The 18,559-nt window shown below is 50.0% G+C and overlaps 1 protein-coding gene across 1 annotated transcript in view; it reads left to right on the top strand.

Annotated features, from left to right (window-relative positions):
* Nucleotides 1-4,898: 4,898 nt before the first annotated feature.
* LOC135534234 (diacylglycerol kinase eta-like) overlaps nucleotides 4,899-18,559 on the top strand; it is a gene marked incomplete at its 3' end in the record, with an annotated part of 35,675 nt that continues 22,014 nt past the window's right edge. The window contains exons 1-4 of the mRNA XM_064961315.1: nucleotides 4,899-5,018; nucleotides 5,962-6,069; nucleotides 6,686-6,989; nucleotides 7,855-7,986. Of these exons, the coding sequence (XP_064817387.1) occupies nucleotides 4,899-5,018; nucleotides 5,962-6,069; nucleotides 6,686-6,989; nucleotides 7,855-7,986 (664 nt within the window). The remainder of the gene's footprint in view (nucleotides 5,019-5,961; nucleotides 6,070-6,685; nucleotides 6,990-7,854; nucleotides 7,987-18,559) is intronic.

Genomic DNA, 18,559 nt, shown 5'->3' with positions numbered 1-18,559 from the left:
CCTGGCTCCTGTCCCAAGTGTCATATAGAGGAGGGTGCTGTCCCACCTGGCTCCTGTCCCAAGTGTCATATAGAGGAGGGTGCTGTCCCACCTGGCTCCTGTCCCAAGTGTCATTTAGAGGAGGGTGCTGTCCCACCTGGCTCCTGTCCCAAGTGTCATATAGAGGGGAGGGTACTGTCCCACCTGGCTCTGTCCCACGTGTCATATAGAGGAGGGTGCTGTCCCACCTGTCCCTGTCCCAGTGTCATATAGAGGAGGGTGCTGTCCCACCTGGCTCCTGTCCCAAGTGTCATATAGAGGAGGGTGCTGTCCCACCTGGCTCCTGTCCCAAGTGTCATATAGAGGAGGGTGCTGTCCCACCTGGCCCCTGTCCCAAGTGTCATATAGAGGAGGGTGCTGTCCCACCTGGCTCCTGTCCCAAGTGTCATATAGAGGGAGGGTACTGTCCCACCTGGCTCCTGTCCCAAGTGTCATATAGAGGAGGGTGCTGTCCCACCTGGCTCCTGTCCCAAGTGTCATATAGAGGAGGGTGCTGTCCCACCTGGCTCCTGTCCCAAGTGTCATATAGAGGGAGGGTGCTGTCCCACCTGGCTCCTGTCCCAAGTGTCATATAGAGGGAGGGTGCTGTCCCACCTGTCCCACCTGGCTCCTGTCCCAAGTGTCATATAGAGGAGGGTACTGTCCCACCTGGCTCCTGTCCCACGTGTCATATAGAGGAGGGTGCTGTCCCACCTGGCTCCTGTCCCAAGTGTCATATAGAGGAGGGTGCTGTCCCACCTGGCTCCTGTCCCAAGTGTCATATAGAGGAGGGTGCTGTCCCACCTGGCCCCTTTCCCAAGTGTCATATAGAGGAGGGTGCTGTCCCACCTGGCTCCTGTCCCAAGTGTCATATAGAGGAGGGTACTGTCCCACCTGGCTCCTGTCCCATATAGTGTGTCACCTGGCTCCTGTCCCAAGTGTCATATAGAGGGAGGGTACTGTCCCACCTGGCTCCTGTCCCAAGTGTCATATAGAGGGAGGGTGCTGTCCCACCTGGCTCCTGTCCCAAGTGTCATATAGAGGAGGGTGTCCCACCTGTCCTGTCCCACATATAGAGGGAGGGTACTGTCCCACCTGGCTCCTGTCCCAAGTGTCATATAGAGGAGGGTACTGTCCCACCTGGCTCCTGTCCCAAGTGTCATATAGAGGGGAGGGTACTGTCCCACCTGGCTCCTGTCCCAAGTGTCATATAGAGGAGGGTGCTGTCCCACCTGGCTCCTGTCCCAAGTGTCATATAGAGGGAGGGTACTGTCCCACCTGGCTCCTGTCCCAAGTGTCATATAGAGGAGGGTCCCACCTGCTCCTGTCCCAAGTGTCCTGTCCCACCTGCTCCTGTCCCAAGTGTCATATAGAGGGAGTGGTCCCACTGTCCCAAGTGTCATATAGAGGAGGGTACTGTCCCACCTGGCTCCTGTCCCAAGTGTCATATAGAGGAGGGTGCTGTCCCACCTGGCTCCTGTCCCAAGTGTCATATAGAGGGAGGGTACTGTCCCACCTGGCTCCTGTCCCAAGTGTCATATAGAGGAGGGTGCTGTCCCACCTGGCTCCTGTCCCAAGTGTCATATAGAGGGAGGGTACTGTCCCCCTGTCTCCCTGTCCCAAGTGTCATATAGAGGGAGGGTACTGTCCCACCTGGCTCCTGTCCCAAGTGTCATATAGAGGGAGGGTACTGTCCCACCTGGCTCCTGTCCCAAGTGTCATATAGAGGAGGGTGCTGTCCCACCTGGCTCCTGTCCCAAGTGTCATATAGAGGAGGGTACTGTCCCACCTGGCTCCTGTCCCAAGTGTCATATAGAGGGAGGGTACTGTCCCACCTGGCTCCTGTCCCAAGTGTCATATAGAGGAGGGTACTGTCCCACCTGGCTCCTGTCCCACGTGTCATATAGAGGAGGGTGCTGTCCCACCTGGCTCCTGTCCCAAGTGTCATATAGAGGAGGGTGCTGTCCCACCTGGCTCCTGTCCCAAGTGTCATATAGAGGAGGGTGCTGTCCCACCTGGCCCCTGTCCCAAGTGTCATATAGAGGAGGGTGCTGTCCCACCTGGCTCCTGTCCCAAGTGTCATATAGAGGAGGGTGCTGTCCCACCTGGCTCCTGTCCCAAGTGTCATATAGAGGGAGGGTACTGTCCCACCTGGCTCCTGTCCCAAGTGTCATATAGAGGGAGGGTACTGTCCCACCTGGCTCCTGTCCCAAGTGTCATATAGAGGGAGGGTACTGTCCCACCTGGCTCCTGTCCCAAGTGTCATATAGAGGGAGGGTGCTGTCCCACCTGGCTCCTGTCCCAAGTGTCATATAGAGGGAGGGTACTGTCCCACCTGGCTCCTGTCCCAAGTGTCATATAGAGGAGGGTGCTGTCCCACCTGGCTCCTGTCCCAAGTGTCATATAGAGGAGGGTGCTGTCCCACCTGGCTCCTGTCCCAAGTGTCATATAGAGGAGGGTGCTGTCCCACCTGGCTCCTGTCCCAAGTGTCATATAGAGGAGGGTACTGTCCCACCTGGCTCCTGTCCCAAGTGTCATATAGAGGAGGGTGCTGTCCCACCTGGCTCCTGTCCCAAGTGTCATATAGTCTGTCCCACCTGGCTCCTGTCCCAAGTGTCATATAGAGGGAGGGTGCTGTCCCACCTGGCTCCTGTCCCAAGTGTCATATAGAGGAGGGTGCTGTCCCCCACCTATAGGCTCCTGTCCCAAGTGTCATATAGAGGAGGGTGCTGTCCCACCTGGCTCCTGTCCCAAGTGTCATATAGAGGAGGGTACTGTCCCACCTGGCTCCTGTCCCAAGTGTCATATAGAGGAGGGTACTGTCCCACCTGGCTCCTGTCCCAAGTGTCATATAGAGGAGGGTGCTGTCCCACCTGGCTCCTGTCCCAAGTGTCATATAGAGGGAGGGTACTGTCCCACCTGGCTCCTGTCCTAAGTGTCATATAGAGGAGGGTGCTGTCCCACCTGGCTCCTGTCCCAAGTGTCATATAGAGGGAGGGTACTGTCCCACCTGGCTCCTGTCCCAAGTGTCATATAGAGGAGGGTGCTGTCCCACCTGGCTCCTGTCCCAAGTGTCATATAGAGGGAGGGTACTGTCCCACCTGGCTCCTGTCCCAAGTGTCATATAGAGGAGGGTGCTGTCCCACCTGGCTCCTGTCCCAAGTGTCATATAGAGGGAGGGTACTGTCCCCCATGTCTCCTGTCCCAAGTATCATATAGAGGGAGGGTACTGTCCCACCTGGCTCCTGTCCCAAGTGTCATATAGAGGGAGGGTACTGTCCCACCTGGCTCCTGTCCCAAGTGTCATATAGAGGGAGGGTGCTGTCCCACCTGGCTCCTGTCCCAAGTGTCATATAGAGGGAGGGTACTGTCCCACCTGGCTCCTGTCCCAAGTGTCATATAGAGGAGGGTGCTGTCCCACCTGGGTCCTGTCCCAAGTGTCATATAGAGGGAGGGTACTGTCCCACCTGGCTCCTGTCCCAAGTGTCATATAGAGGAGGGTGCTGTCCCACCTGGCTCCTGTCCCAAGTGTCATATAGAGGGAGGGTACTGTCCCACCTGGCTCCTGTCCCAAGTGTCATATAGAGGAGGGTGCTGTCCCACCTGGCTCCTGTCCCAAGTGTCATATAGAGGGAGGGTACTGTACCACCTGGCTCCTGTCCCAAGTAACATATAAAGGAGGGTGCTGTCCCACCTGGCTCCTGTCCCAAGTGTCATATAGAGGAGGGTGCTGTCCCACCTGGCTCCTGTCCCAAGTGTCATATAGAGGGAGGGTACTGTCCCACCTGGCTCCTGTCCCAAGTAACATATAAAGGAGGGTGCTGTCCCACCTGGCTCCTGTCCCAAGTGTCATATAGAGGGAGGGTACTGTCCCACCTGGCTCCTGTCCCAAGTGTCATATAGAGGGAGGGTACTGTCCCACCTGGCTCCTGTCCCAAGTGTCATATAGAGGGAGGGTACTGTCCCACCTGGCTCCTGTCCCAAGTGTCATATAGAGGAGGGTGCTGTCCCACCTGGCTCCTGTCCCAAGTGTCATATAGAGGAGGGTGCTGTCCCACCTGGCTCCTGTCCCAAGTGTCATATAGAGGGAGGGTGCTGTCCCACCTGGCTCCTGTCCCAAGTGTCATATAGAGGGAGGGTGCTGTCCCACCTGGCTCCTGTCCCAAGTGTCATATAGAGGGAGGGTGCTGTCCCACCTGGCTCCTGTCCCAAGTATCATATAGAGGGAGGGTGCTGATAATCAATATCATGGTCGGCGTCTTCCCTGTGGCATAAACTGGCTATCCTCAACACCTGCTCTCAGACCTGCAAAGCAAGCTAGTGGATTTTCTCTGGACGGGCTATCACTGGCTGAGGGTGTCAGTGTTGTATATGTCCATTCACGAAGGAGGACAGGACCTGATGGAACTGGACACCAGCATGCGCGCTGCTGAGGAGAGCTGGCGGATTTGGGTTGGACCGGCAGCTGTTCCTCGTGAAGCTGGAGAGGCTGAGTACAGCAGGTCTCTCTGATTTTTACTCTGCAGTGCTGAGGGCCTGGCAGCTGCTAAGGCCCACACGAGAAAGTGGTGTGGAGCCTGGGCAGTGGGTGTGGGAGGAGCCTATCTTCCACAACCCAGCCATCCCTTTGAGATGGGTTCAGTCGGCCACCCTGCAGAGGCAACTGATGGCAGTGGGTTTACTAAGGCTGGGTGACCTGCGACTGCAGGAGGAGGAGGGTGGAAAACCCCGGAAGTCTTGGCACAACAACAAGACTAACATCTCTTAGTCTGCTGGAGAGATTCCTGGGGGAGGTCCAGGAGGTACTGTCTGAACCAATAAGGGGGATGTTTGAGGGGCCAAAGGGGGAGGGGCCACCAATGTTTCTGCCACTGTAGGTGATGGCAGAGGCTGGGGACTGGCAAGGTGGTCTGGAGGATTTGTTCGATTTTAACATTCCGACTCTGGGGGAGTTTGAGGGGGGGGGAGGTAAAGCCCTCTACAACCTCTGCATTTATAAGGTGAGGAACGTTAGAAGCATAACAGGAGTGAGGCAAATCAGTGGCCGGGGTATGTGGGGCCGAGAGTATGGTGGGTTTTAGATGGAGGGGGCTCTACAGTTTCCCAGTACCAAAGAGGTCAGGGGACCTCCAGAGGGATCTACATGGAGCGTTGGCCACTAATGTCTGGTTGGCAGGGGTCGACCCGGGAGTTGGACAGGAGTGTCCTTTCTGTGTCATGAGTGAAACTGTGCATTGTGTGTTTTCTGTGTGCGCCAGTTTAATGCCATTCATGTCTCTGTTGGAATGTCTGTGTGAAAGCTTGGTGGTGGAGTTTACTGACGGGATGTTTTTCATGGGGTACAGGTTTTCCAATAAGGAAAAGGCCAAATGGGTGTTTTCTGTTTGCTAAGGCAAAGTTGGCTATTTGGCTAACAAGGAGGAACAGGGTCAAAGGTGGGGGGATAACATACCCTTTACTATTATTTAATGGACTGGTCTCTGGGCGCCTTAGGGTTGAGTTTGAGTTCTATAGAATGATAAAGTGTGGAGATGTTTCAGGAGATATGGTATGTCGGGGGGGGGGGGGGACGTTGTAGAAGTTGTAGAATATACGTTGTAGAATATACGGTTGTAGAAGTGGTGAGGATATGTTTTTTGTGATGTGTGGTGTTGTTTTGTGTCGTGAGGTAGAGGGCAAGGAGAGTATGCAGTACAAAAAGTCTCTCTTTCTCCCTTTCACCCACATCTCTCCCTCTCTCTCTCTCTCTCTCTCTCTCTCTCTCTCTCTCTCTCTCTCTCTCTCTCTCTCCCTCTCCCTCTCTCCCTCTCCCTCTCCCTCTCCCTCACCCTCTCCCTCTCCCTCTCCCTCTCCCTCTCCCTCTCTCTCTCTCTCCCTCTCCCTCTCCCTCTCCCTCTCCCTCTCTCTCTCTCTCTCCCTCACCTCTTTCTCTTTACTCTCTCCCCTTCTAGGATCCTGTGTGAGACAGTAAAGGACTTTGTTGCCAAAGTGGGGAAGTCCTATGAGAGAAGCACTGAGAATACAGAGGAGTGTGACACCATGTCTCTCAAAGTAAGTACACCACACACACACACACACACACACACACATATAAACACACACACACACATATAAACACACACACACACATACACATACACATATAAACACACACACACACACACACGCGCACACACACATACACATAAAAACACACACACACACGCGCACACACACATACACATATAAACACACACACACGCGCACACACACATACACATATAAACACACACACACGCGCACACACACATACACATATAAACACACACACACACATACACATATAAACACACACACACACATACACATATAAACACACACACACATACACATATAAACACACACACACACATACACATATAAACACACACACACGCGCACACACACATACACATACACATATAAACATACACACACGCGCATACACATATAAACACACACACACGCGCACACACACACGCGCACACACACATACACATATAAACACACAAACACATACACATATAAACACACACACACATACACATATAAACACACACACACACACGTGCACACACACATACACATATAAACACACACACACACACAAACACACGCACTCTCTAAATTAACTCCTCTCCTCCACCAGTGTGCCATCCTGAATGAGAAGCTAGATTTGCTCCTTCAGACCCTCAACACAGAAACCCAGTCATTCCCCCCACCTCCTCGCCTTTCCACACCCCCCATCGTTGAGGAGGAGGAAGAAGAGGAGGAGGTGAGCGAGGAGTCGTTGACCGAGCTGAAGGAGAAACTGGAAGCGGAGGAGAGTGAGAAGGGAGGAGAGAACGGAGGAGGTTCGCCACACAAGATGTTCAGAGCTAAAGAACAGTTGATGCTTCGGGCAAACAGCCTGAAGAAGGCTGTACGAGAGATTATGCAACAGGCAGAGAGAGGTACGTAGATATAGAACATAACAGATCATGGAACAGGCAGAGAGAGGTACGTAGATATAGAACAGAATAGATTATGCAACAGGCAGAGAGAGGTACGTAGATATAGAACATAACAGATCATGGAACAGGCAGAGAGAGGTACGTAGATATAGGACAGAATAGATTATGCAACAGGCAGAGAGAGGTACGTAGATATAGAACAGAATAGATCATGGAACAGGCAGAGAGAGGTACGTAGATATAGGACATAACAGATCATGTAACAGGCAGAGAAAGGTGTGTAGATATAGAACATAACAGATCATGGAACAGGCAGAGAGAGGTACGTAGATGTAGGACATAATAGAACATGTAACAGGCAGAGAAAGGTAGTAGATATAGAACATAACAGATCATGGAACAGGCAGAGAGAGGTACGTAGATGTAGGACATAATAGAACATGTAACAGGCAGAGAAAGGTAGTAGATATAGAACATAACAGATCATGGAACAGGCAGAGAGAGGTACGTAGAAATACATTATGACAAAACAGATCAGACATATACTAGAATAGAGCCTTTGGCGAGTCTTTCATGCCTGTTTCAGAGAGAATACAATGGGACTCCAGACAGTTCAACTTCAAAAAGACTTGGTAATCACTTTGTCACGTAATATGAAGATGTGCAATTTCAGACCCTTCTCTCCCCTCACCCTCTCCCCCTCCTTTTCTCTCTCCTTCTCACCCTCTCCCCCTCCTTTTCTCTCTCCTTCTCACCCTCTCTCCCTCCTTCTCTCTCTCCTTCTCTCCCTCTTCCCCTTCTTCTCTCTTTTCTCCTCATCCTCTCTTCCTCCTTCTCACTCTCCCTGCCCTCTCTCTCTCCCTAGTGGTGGATGAGCAGAATGCCAGCACGGAGGAGCAGGAGCTGCCGTCCACGTTTGAGTTCAGGAAGGAGGGAGAGGAGGACAACAGGGACAGTGAAAAGGACGAGGACACCAAGGAACTAGAGACCCTGCCATGTGAGTCACCTGCCTCTCTGTCTGTCTGTCTGTCTGTCTGTCTGTCTGTCTGTCTGTCTGCCTGTCTGTCTCCTTCTCTCTCTGTCTGTCTCTTGCTTCCATCTATCCAGTACTGTTAAGATCTAGAGGAGTGGCTACCCACTTGGCAAAAACTGATTGAATCAACATTAATTCTGCTTTCTTTCAACAAAAACATTCATTGTGATGACGTTGAATCAACATGGAAAACTGATTCGATTTGCAAAAAGTCATCAACGTGATTGAATTTCAAATTTTTTTTCACCCAACTTTTAACATAAATCCAATGACCTGGTGAAATGTTTTGTTGATTTCACATTAAATTGACATTAGTTCGCAAGCAAAATTAAATCAAAACTAGATGTTGAATGACGTCTGTGCCCAGTTTGTTGGGAGTAGGGGCTAGAGAATAGGGGCTAGAGAATAGGGGCTAGAGAATAGGGGCTAGAGAATAGGGGCTAGGGTATAGGGGCTAGGATGTAGGGGTTAGGGAGTAGGTGCTAGGGAGTAGGGGCTAGGAGCCCATTTTGAATTCAGAAGAGTTAGTTGTATCCTAAAGGAAAAAACATATATTAATAACAACAACACCTAGTGGATTGTCAACTAACTACACCCTGCAACAGGGAACATGTCCTCAACTAACTACACCGTGTCACAGGGAACATGTCCTCAACTAACTACACCGTGTCACAGGGAACATACCCTCAACTAACTACACCGTGTCACAGGGAACATGTCCTCAACTAACTACACCCTGTCACAGGGAACATGTCCTCAACTAACTACACCCTGTCACAGGGAACATGTCCTCAACTAACTACACCGTGTCACAGGGAACATGTCCTCAACTAACTTCACCCTGTCACAGGGAACATGTCCTCAACTAACTACACCGTGTCACAGGGAACATGTCCTCAACTAACTACACCGTGTCACAGGGAACATGTCCCCAACTAACTACACCCTGTCACAGGGAACATATCCTCAACTAACTACATGTCCTCAACTAACTACACCGTGTCACAGGGAACATGTCCTCAACTAACTACACCGTGTCACAGGGAACATACCCTCAACTAACTACACCCTGTCACAGGCAACATGTCCTCAACTAACTACACCCTGTCACAGAGAACATGTCCTCAACTAACTACACCGTGTCACAGGGAACATGTCCTCAACTAACTACACCGTGTCAGGGAACATGTCCTCAACTAACTACACCGTGTCACAGGGAACATCTCCTCAACTAACTACACCCTGTCACAGGCAACATGTCCTCAACTAACTACACCCTGTCACAGAGAACATGTCCTCAACTAACTACACCGTGTCACAGGGAACATGTCCTCAACTAACTACAGCGTGTCAGGGAACATGTCCTCAACTAACTACACCGTGTCACAGGGAACATCTCCTCAACTAACTACACCGTGTCACAGGGAACATGTCCCCAACTAACTACACCCTGTCACAGGGAACATATCCTCAACTAACTACATGTCCTCAACTAACTACACCGTGTCACAGGGAACATGTCCTCAACTAACTACACCGTGTCACAGGGAACATACCCTCAACTAACTACACCCTGTCACAGGCAACATGTCCTCAACTAACTACACCCTGTCACAGAGAACATGTCCTCAACTAACTACACCGTGTCACAGGGAACATGTCCTCAACTAACTACACCGTGTCAGGGAACATGTCCTCAACTAACTACACAGTGTCACAGGGAACATGTCCTCAACTAACTACACAGTGTCACAGGGAACATGTCCTCAACTAACTACACCGTGTCACAGGGAACATGTCCTCAACCAACTACACCGTGTCAGGGAACATGTCCTCAACTAACTACACCGTGTCACAGGGAACATGTCCTCAACTAACTTCACCATGTCAGGGAACATGTCCTCAACTAACTACACCGTGTCACAGGGAACATGTCCCCAACTAACTACACCCTGTCACAGGGAACATACCCTCAACTAACTACACCCTGTCACAGGGAACATGTCCTCAACTAACTACACCCTGTCACAGAGAACATGTCCTCAACTAACTACACCGTGTCACAGGGAACATGTCCTCAACTAACTACACCGTGTCAGGGAACATGTCCTCAACTAACTACACCGTGTCACAGGGAACATCTCCTCAACTAACTACATGTCCTCAACTAACTACACCGTGTCACAGGGAACATGTCCTCAACTAACTACACCCTGTCACAGGGAACATACCCTCAACTAACTACACCCTGTCACAGGGAACATGTCCTCAACTAACTACACCCTGTCACAGAGAACATGTCCTCAACTAACTACACCGTGTCACAGGGAACATGTCCTCAACTAACTACACCGTGTCAGGGAACATGTCCTCAACTAACTACACCGTGTCACAGGGAACATCTCCTCAACTAACTACACCGTGTCACAGGGAACATGTCCTCAACTAACTACACCGTGTCAGGGAACATGTCCTCAACTAACTACACCGTGTCACAGGGAACATGTCCTCAACTAACTACACCGTGTCAGGGAACATGTCCTCAACTAACTACACAGTGTCACAGGGAACATGTCCTCAACTAACTACACCGTGTCACAGGGAACATGTCCTCATCTAACTACACCGTGTCAGGGAACATGTCCTCAACTAACTACACCCTGTCACAGGGAACATGTCCTCAACTAACTACACCGTGTCAGGGAACATGTCCTCAACTAACTACACAGTGTCACAGGGAACATGTCCTCAACTAACTACACCGTGTCACAGGGAACATGTCCTCAACTAACTACACCGTGTCACAGGGAACATGTCCTCAACTAACTACACCGTGTCAGGGAGCATGTCCTCAACTAACTACACCCTGTCACAGGGAACATGTCCTCAACTAACTACACAGTGTCACAGGGAACATGTCCTCAACTAACTACACCGTGTCAGGGAACATGTCCTCAACTAACTACACAGTGTCACAGGGAACATGTCCCCAACTAACTACACCCTGTCACAGGGAACATGTCCTCAACTAACTACACCCTGTCACAGGGAACATGTCCCCAACTAACTACACCCTGTCACAGGGAACATGTCCTCAACTAACTACACCCTGTCACAGGGAACATGTCCTCAACTAACTACACCCTGTCGCAGGGAACATACCCTCAACTAACTACACCCTGTCACAGGGAACATGTCCTCAACTAACTTCACCCTGTCACAGAGAACATGTCCTCAACTAACTACACCGTGTCAGGGAACATGTCCTCAACTAACTACACAGTGTCAGGGAACATGTCCTCAACTAACTACACCGTGTCACAGGGAACATGTCCCCAACTAACTACACCCTGTCACAGGGAACATGTCCTCAACTAACTACACCCTGTCACAGGGAACATGTCCTCAACTAACTACACCGTGTCACAGGGAACATGTCCCCAACTAACTACACCCTGTCACAGGGAACATATCCTCAACTAACTACATGTCCTCAACTAACTACACCGTGTCACAGGGAACATGTCCTCAACTAACTACAGCCTGTCACAGGGAACATGTCCTCAACTAACTACACCGTGTCACAGGGAACATGTCCTCAACTAACTACACCCTGTCACAGGGAACATACCCTCAACTAACTACACCCTGTCACAGAGAACATGTCCTCAACTAACTACACCGTGTCACAGGGAACATGTCCTCAACTAACTACACCGTGTCAGGGAACATGTCCTCAACTAACTACACCGTGTCACAGGGAACATCTCCTCAACTAACTACACCGTGTCACAGGGAACATGTCCTCAACTAACTACACCATGTCAGGGAACATGTCCTCAACTAACTACAACGTGTCACAGGGAACATGTCCTCAACTAACTACACCGTGTCAGGGAACATGTCCTCAACTAACTACACAGTGTCACAGGGAACATGTCCTCAACTAACTACACCGTGTCACAGGGAACATGTCCTCAACTAACTACACCGTGTCACAGGGAACATGTCCTCAACCAACTACACCGTGTCAGGGAACATGTCCTCAACTAACTACACAGTGTCACAGGGAACATGTCCTCAACTAACTACACCGTGTCACAGGGAACATGTCCTCAACTAACTTCACCATGTCAGGGAACATGTCCTCAACTAACTACACCGTGTCACAGGGAACATGTCCCCAACTAACTACACCCTGTCACAGGGAACATATCCTCAACTAACTACATGTCCTCAACTAACTACACCCTGTCACAGGGAACATGTCCTCAAGTAACTACACCCTGTCACAGAGAACATGTCCTCAACTAACTACACCGTGTCACAGGGAACATGTCCTCAACTAACTACACCGTGTCAGGGAACATGTCCTCAACTAACTACACCGTGTCACAGGGAACATCTCCTCAACTAACTACACCGTGTCACAGGGAACATGTCCTCAACTAACTACACCGTGTCAGTGAACATGTCCTCAACTAACTACACCGTGTCACAGGGAACATGTCCTCAACTAACTACACCGTGTCAGGGAACATGTCCTCAACTAACTACACAGTGTCACAGGGAACATGTCCTCAACTAACTACACCGTGTCACAGGGAACATGTCCTCATCTAACTACACCGTGTCACAGGGAACATGTCCTCAACTAACTACACCGTGTCAGGGAACATGTCCTCAACTAACTACACAGTGTCACAGGGAACATGTCCTCAACTAACTACACCGTGTCACAGGGAACATGTCCTCAACTAACTACACCGTGTCACAGGGAACATGTCCTCAACTAACTACACCGTGTCAGGGAGCATGTCCTCAACTAACTACACCCTGTCACAGGGAACATGTCCTCAACTAACTACACAGTGTCACAGGGAACATGTCCTCAACTAACTACACCGTGTCAGGGAACATGTCCTCAACTAACTACACAGTGTCACAGGGAACATGTCCTCAACTAACTACACCCTGTCACAGGGAACATGTCCCCAACTAACTACACCCTGTCACAGGGAACATGTCCTCAACTAACTACACCCTGTCACAGGGAACATGTCCTCAACTAACTACACCGTGTCACAGGGAACATGTCCCCAACTAACTACACCCTGTCACAGGGAACATATCCTCAACTAAGTACATGTCCTCAACTAACTACACCGTGCCACAGGGAACATGTCCTCAACTAACTACACCCTGTCACAGGGAACATACCCTCAACTAACTACACCGTGTCAGGGAACATGTCCTCAACTAACTACACAGTGTCAGGGAACATGTCCTCAACTAACTACACCGTGTCACAGGGAACATGTCCCCAACTAACTACACCCTGTCACAGGGAACATGTCCTCAACTAACTACACCGTGCCACAGGGAACATGTCCTCAACTAACTACACCCTGTCACAGAGAACATGTCCTCAACTAACTACACCGTGTCAGGGAACATGTCCTCAACTAACTACACAGTGTCAGGGAACATGTCCTCAACTAACTACACCGTGTCACAGGGAACATGTCCCCAACTAACTACACCCTGTCACAGGGAACATGTCCTCAACTAACTACACCCTGTCACAGGGAACATGTCCTCAACTAACTACACCGTGTCACAGGGAACATGTCCCCAACTAACTACACCCTGTCACAGGGAACATATCCTCAACTAACTACATGTCCTCAACTAACTACACCGTGTCACAGGGAACATGTCCTCAACTAACTACAGCCTGTCACAGGGAACATGTCCTCAACTAACTACACCGTGTCACAGGGAACATGTCCTCAACTAACTACACCCTGTCACAGGGAACATACCCTCAACTAACTACACCCTGTCACAGAGAACATGTCCTCAACTAACTACACCGTGTCACAGGGAACATGTCCTCAACTAACTACACCGTGTCAGGGAACATGTCCTCAACTAACTACACCGTGTCACAGGGAACATCTCCTCAACTAACTACACCGTGTCACAGGGAACATGTCCTCAACTAACTACACCATGTCAGGGAACATGTCCTCAACTAACTACAACGTGTCACAGGGAACATGTCCTCAACTAACTACACCGTGTCAGGGAACATGTCCTCAACTAACTACACAGTGTCACAGGGAACATGTCCTCAACTAACTACACCGTGTCACAGGGAACATGTCCTCAACTAACTACACCGTGTCACAGGGAACATGTCCTCAACCAACTACACCGTGTCAGGGAACATGTCCTCAACTAACTACACAGTGTCACAGGGAACATGTCCTCAACTAACTACACCGTGTCACAGGGAACATGTCCTCAACTAACTTCACCATGTCAGGGAACATGTCCTCAACTAACTACACCGTGTCACAGGGAACATGTCCCCAACTAACTACACCCTGTCACAGGGAACATATCCTCAACTAACTACATGTCCTCAACTAACTACACCCTGTCACAGGGAACATGTCCTCAAGTAACTACACCCTGTCACAGAGAACATGTCCTCAACTAACTACACCGTGTCACAGGGAACATGTCCTCAACTAACTACACCGTGTCAGGGAACATGTCCTCAACTAACTACACCGTGTCACAGGGAACATCTCCTCAACTAACTACACCGTGTCACAGGGAACATGTCCTCAACTAACTACACCGTGTCAGTGAACATGTCCTCAACTAACTACACCGTGTCACAGGGAACATGTCCTCAACTAACTACACCGTGTCAGGGAACATGTCCTCAACTAACTACACAGTGTCACAGGGAACATGTCCTCAACTAACTACACCGTGTCACAGGGAACATGTCCTCATCTAACTACACCGTGTCACAGGGAACATGTCCTCAACTAACTACACCGTGTCAGGGAACATGTCCTCAACTAACTACACAGTGTCACAGGGAACATGTCCTCAACTAACTACACCGTGTCACAGGGAACATGTCCTCAACTAACTACACCGTGTCACAGGGAACATGTCCTCAACTAACTACACCGTGTCAGGGAGCATGTCCTCAACTAACTACACCCTGTCACAGGGAACATGTCCTCAACTAACTACACAGTGTCACAGGGAACATGTCCTCAACTAACTACACCGTGTCAGGGAACATGTCCTCAACTAACTACACAGTGTCACAGGGAACATGTCCTCAACTAACTACACCCTGTCACAGGGAACATGTCCCCAACTAACTACACCCTGTCACAGGGAACATGTCCTCAACTAACTACACCCTGTCACAGGGAACATGTCCTCAACTAACTACACCGTGTCACAGGGAACATGTCCCCAACTAACTACACCCTGTCACAGGGAACATATCCTCAACTAAGTACATGTCCTCAACTAACTACACCGTGCCACAGGGAACATGTCCTCAACTAACTACACCCTGTCACAGGGAACATACCCTCAACTAACTACACCCTGTCACAGGGAACATGTCCTCAACTAACTACACCCTGTCACAGAGAACATGTCCTCAACTAACTACACCGTGTCAGGGAACATGTCCTCAACTAACTACACAGTGTCAGGGAACATGTCCTCAACTAACTACACCGTGTCACAGGGAACATGTCCCCAACTAACTACACCCTGTCACAGGGAACATGTCCTCAACTAACTACACCCTGTCACAGGGAACATGTCCTCAACTAACTACACCGTGTCACAGGGAACATGTCCCCAACTAACTACACCCTGTCACAGGGAACATATCCTCAACTAACTACATGTCCTCAACTAACTACACCGTGCCACAGGGAACATGTCCTCAACTAACTACACCCTGTCACAGGGAACATACCCTCAACTAACTACACCCTGTCACAGGGAACATGTCCTCAACTAACTACACCCTGTCACAGAGAACATGTCCTCAACTAACTACACCGTGTCAGGGAACATGTCCTCAACTAACTACACAGTGTCAGGGAACATGTCCTCAACTAACTACACCGTGTCACAGGGAACATGTCCCCAACTAACTACACCCTGTCACAGGGAACATGTCCTCAACTAACTACACCCTGTCACAGGGAACATGTCCTCAACTAACTACACCGTGTCACAGGGAACATGTCCCCAACTAACTACACCCTGTCACAGGGAACATATCCTCAACTAACTACATGTCCTCAACTAACTACACCGTGTCACAGGGAACATGTCCTCAACTAACTACAGCCTGTCACAGGGAACATGTCCTCAACTAACTACACCGTGTCACAGGGAACATGTCCTCAACTAACTACACCGTGTCACAGAGAACATGTCCTCAACTAACTACACCGTGTCACAGGGAACATGTCCTCAACTAACTACACCGTGTCACTGGGAACATGTCCTCCACTAACTACACTGTGTCACATGGAACATGTCCTCAACTAACTACACCGTGTCACAGGGAACATGTCCCCAACTAACTACACCCTGTCACAGGGAACATGTCCCCAACTAACTACACTGTGTCACAGGGAACATGTCCTCAACTAAATACACCCTGTCACAGGGAACATGCCCCAACTAACTACACCCTGTCACAGGGAACATGTCCTCAACTAACTACACCCTGTCACAGGGAACATGTCCCCAACTAACTACACTGTGTCACAGGGAACATGTCCTCAACTAACTACACCGTGTCACAGGGAACATGTCCTCAACTAACGACACCGTGTCAGGGAACATGTCCTCAACTAACTACACCCTGTCACAGGGAACATGTCCTCAACTAACTACACCGTGTCACAGGGAACATGTCCTCAATTAACGACACCATGTCAGGGAACATGTCCTCAACTAACGACACCGTGTCAGGGAACATGTCCTCAACTAACTACACCCTGTCACAGGGAACATGTCCTCAACTAACGACACCGTGTCACAGGGAACATGTCCTCAACTAACTACACCATGTCAGGGAACATGTCCTCAACTAACGACACCGTGTCACAGGGAACATGTCCTCAACTAACTACACCGTGTCAGGGAACATGTCCTCAACTAACGACACCGTGTCAGGGAACATGTCCTCAACTAACTACACCGTGTCACAGGGAACATGTCCTCAACTAACTACACCGTGTCAGGGAACATGTCCTCAACTAACGACACCGTGTCAGGGAACATGTCCTCAACTAACGACACCGTGTCAGGGAACATGTCCTCAACTAACGACACCGTGTCACAGGGAACATGTCCTCAACTAACTACACCGTGTCAGGGAACATGTCCTCAACTAACGACACCGTGTCAGGGAACATGTCCTCAACTAACTACACCGTGTCAGGGAACATGTCCTCAACTAACGACACCGTGTCAGGGAACATGTCCTCAACTAACGACACCGTGTCAGGGAACATGTCCTCAACTAACGACACCGTGTCACAGGGAACATGTCCTCAACTAACGACACCGTGTCACAGGGAACATGTCCTCAACTAACTACAGCCTGTCACAGGGAACATGTCCTCAACTAACTACACCGTGTCACAGGGAACATGTCCTCAACTAACTACACCCTGTCACAGGGAACATACCCTCAACTAACTACACCCTGTCACAGAGAACATGTCCTCAACTAACTACACCGTGTCACAGGGAACATGTCCTCAACTAACTACACCATGTCAGGGAACATGTCCTCAACTAACTACACCGTGTCACAGGGAACATCTCCTCAACTAACTACACCGTGTCACAGGGAACATGTCCTCAACTAACTACACCATGTCAGGGAACATGTCCTCAACTAACTACAACGTGTCACAGGGAACATGTCCTCAACTAACTACACCGTGTCAGGGAACATGTCCTCAACTAACTACACAGTGTCACAGGGAACATGTCCTCAACTAACTACACCGTGTCACAGGGAACATGTCCTCAACTAACTACACCGTGTCACAGGGAACATGTCCTCAACCAACTACACCGTGTCAGGGAACATGTCCTCAACTAACTACACAGTGTCACAGGGAACATGTCCTCAACTAACTACACCGTGTCACAGGGAACATGTCCTCAACTAACTTCACCATGTCAGGGAACATGTCCTCAACTAACTACACCGTGTCACAGGGAACATGTCCCCAACTAACTACACCCTGTCACAGGGAACATATCCTCAACTAACTACATGTCCTCAACTAACTACACCCTGTCACAGGGAACATGTCCTCAAGTAACTACACCCTGTCACAGAGAACATGTCCTCAACTAACTACACCGTGTCACAGGGAACATGTCCTCAACTAACTACACCGTGTCAGGGAACATGTCCTCAACTAACTACACCGTGTCACAGGGAACATCTCCTCAACTAACTACACCGTGTCACAGGGAACATGTCCTCAACTAACTACACCGTGTCAGTGAACATGTCCTCAACTAACTACACCGTGTCACAGGGAACATGTCCTCAACTAACTACACCGTGTCAGGGAACATGTCCTCAACTAACTACACAGTGTCACAGGGAACATGTCCTCAACTAACTACACCGTGTCACAGGGAACATGTCCTCATC

The sequence above is a fragment of the Oncorhynchus masou genome, unplaced genomic scaffold (genome assembly GCF_036934945.1).
Source record: "Oncorhynchus masou masou isolate Uvic2021 unplaced genomic scaffold, UVic_Omas_1.1 unplaced_scaffold_3176, whole genome shotgun sequence".
In the NCBI taxonomy this organism is placed as follows: Eukaryota; Metazoa; Chordata; class Actinopteri; order Salmoniformes; family Salmonidae; genus Oncorhynchus; species Oncorhynchus masou.
Note: the sequence above shows the minus strand (reverse complement) of the source record. Positions and strands in the feature narration are given on the sequence as shown.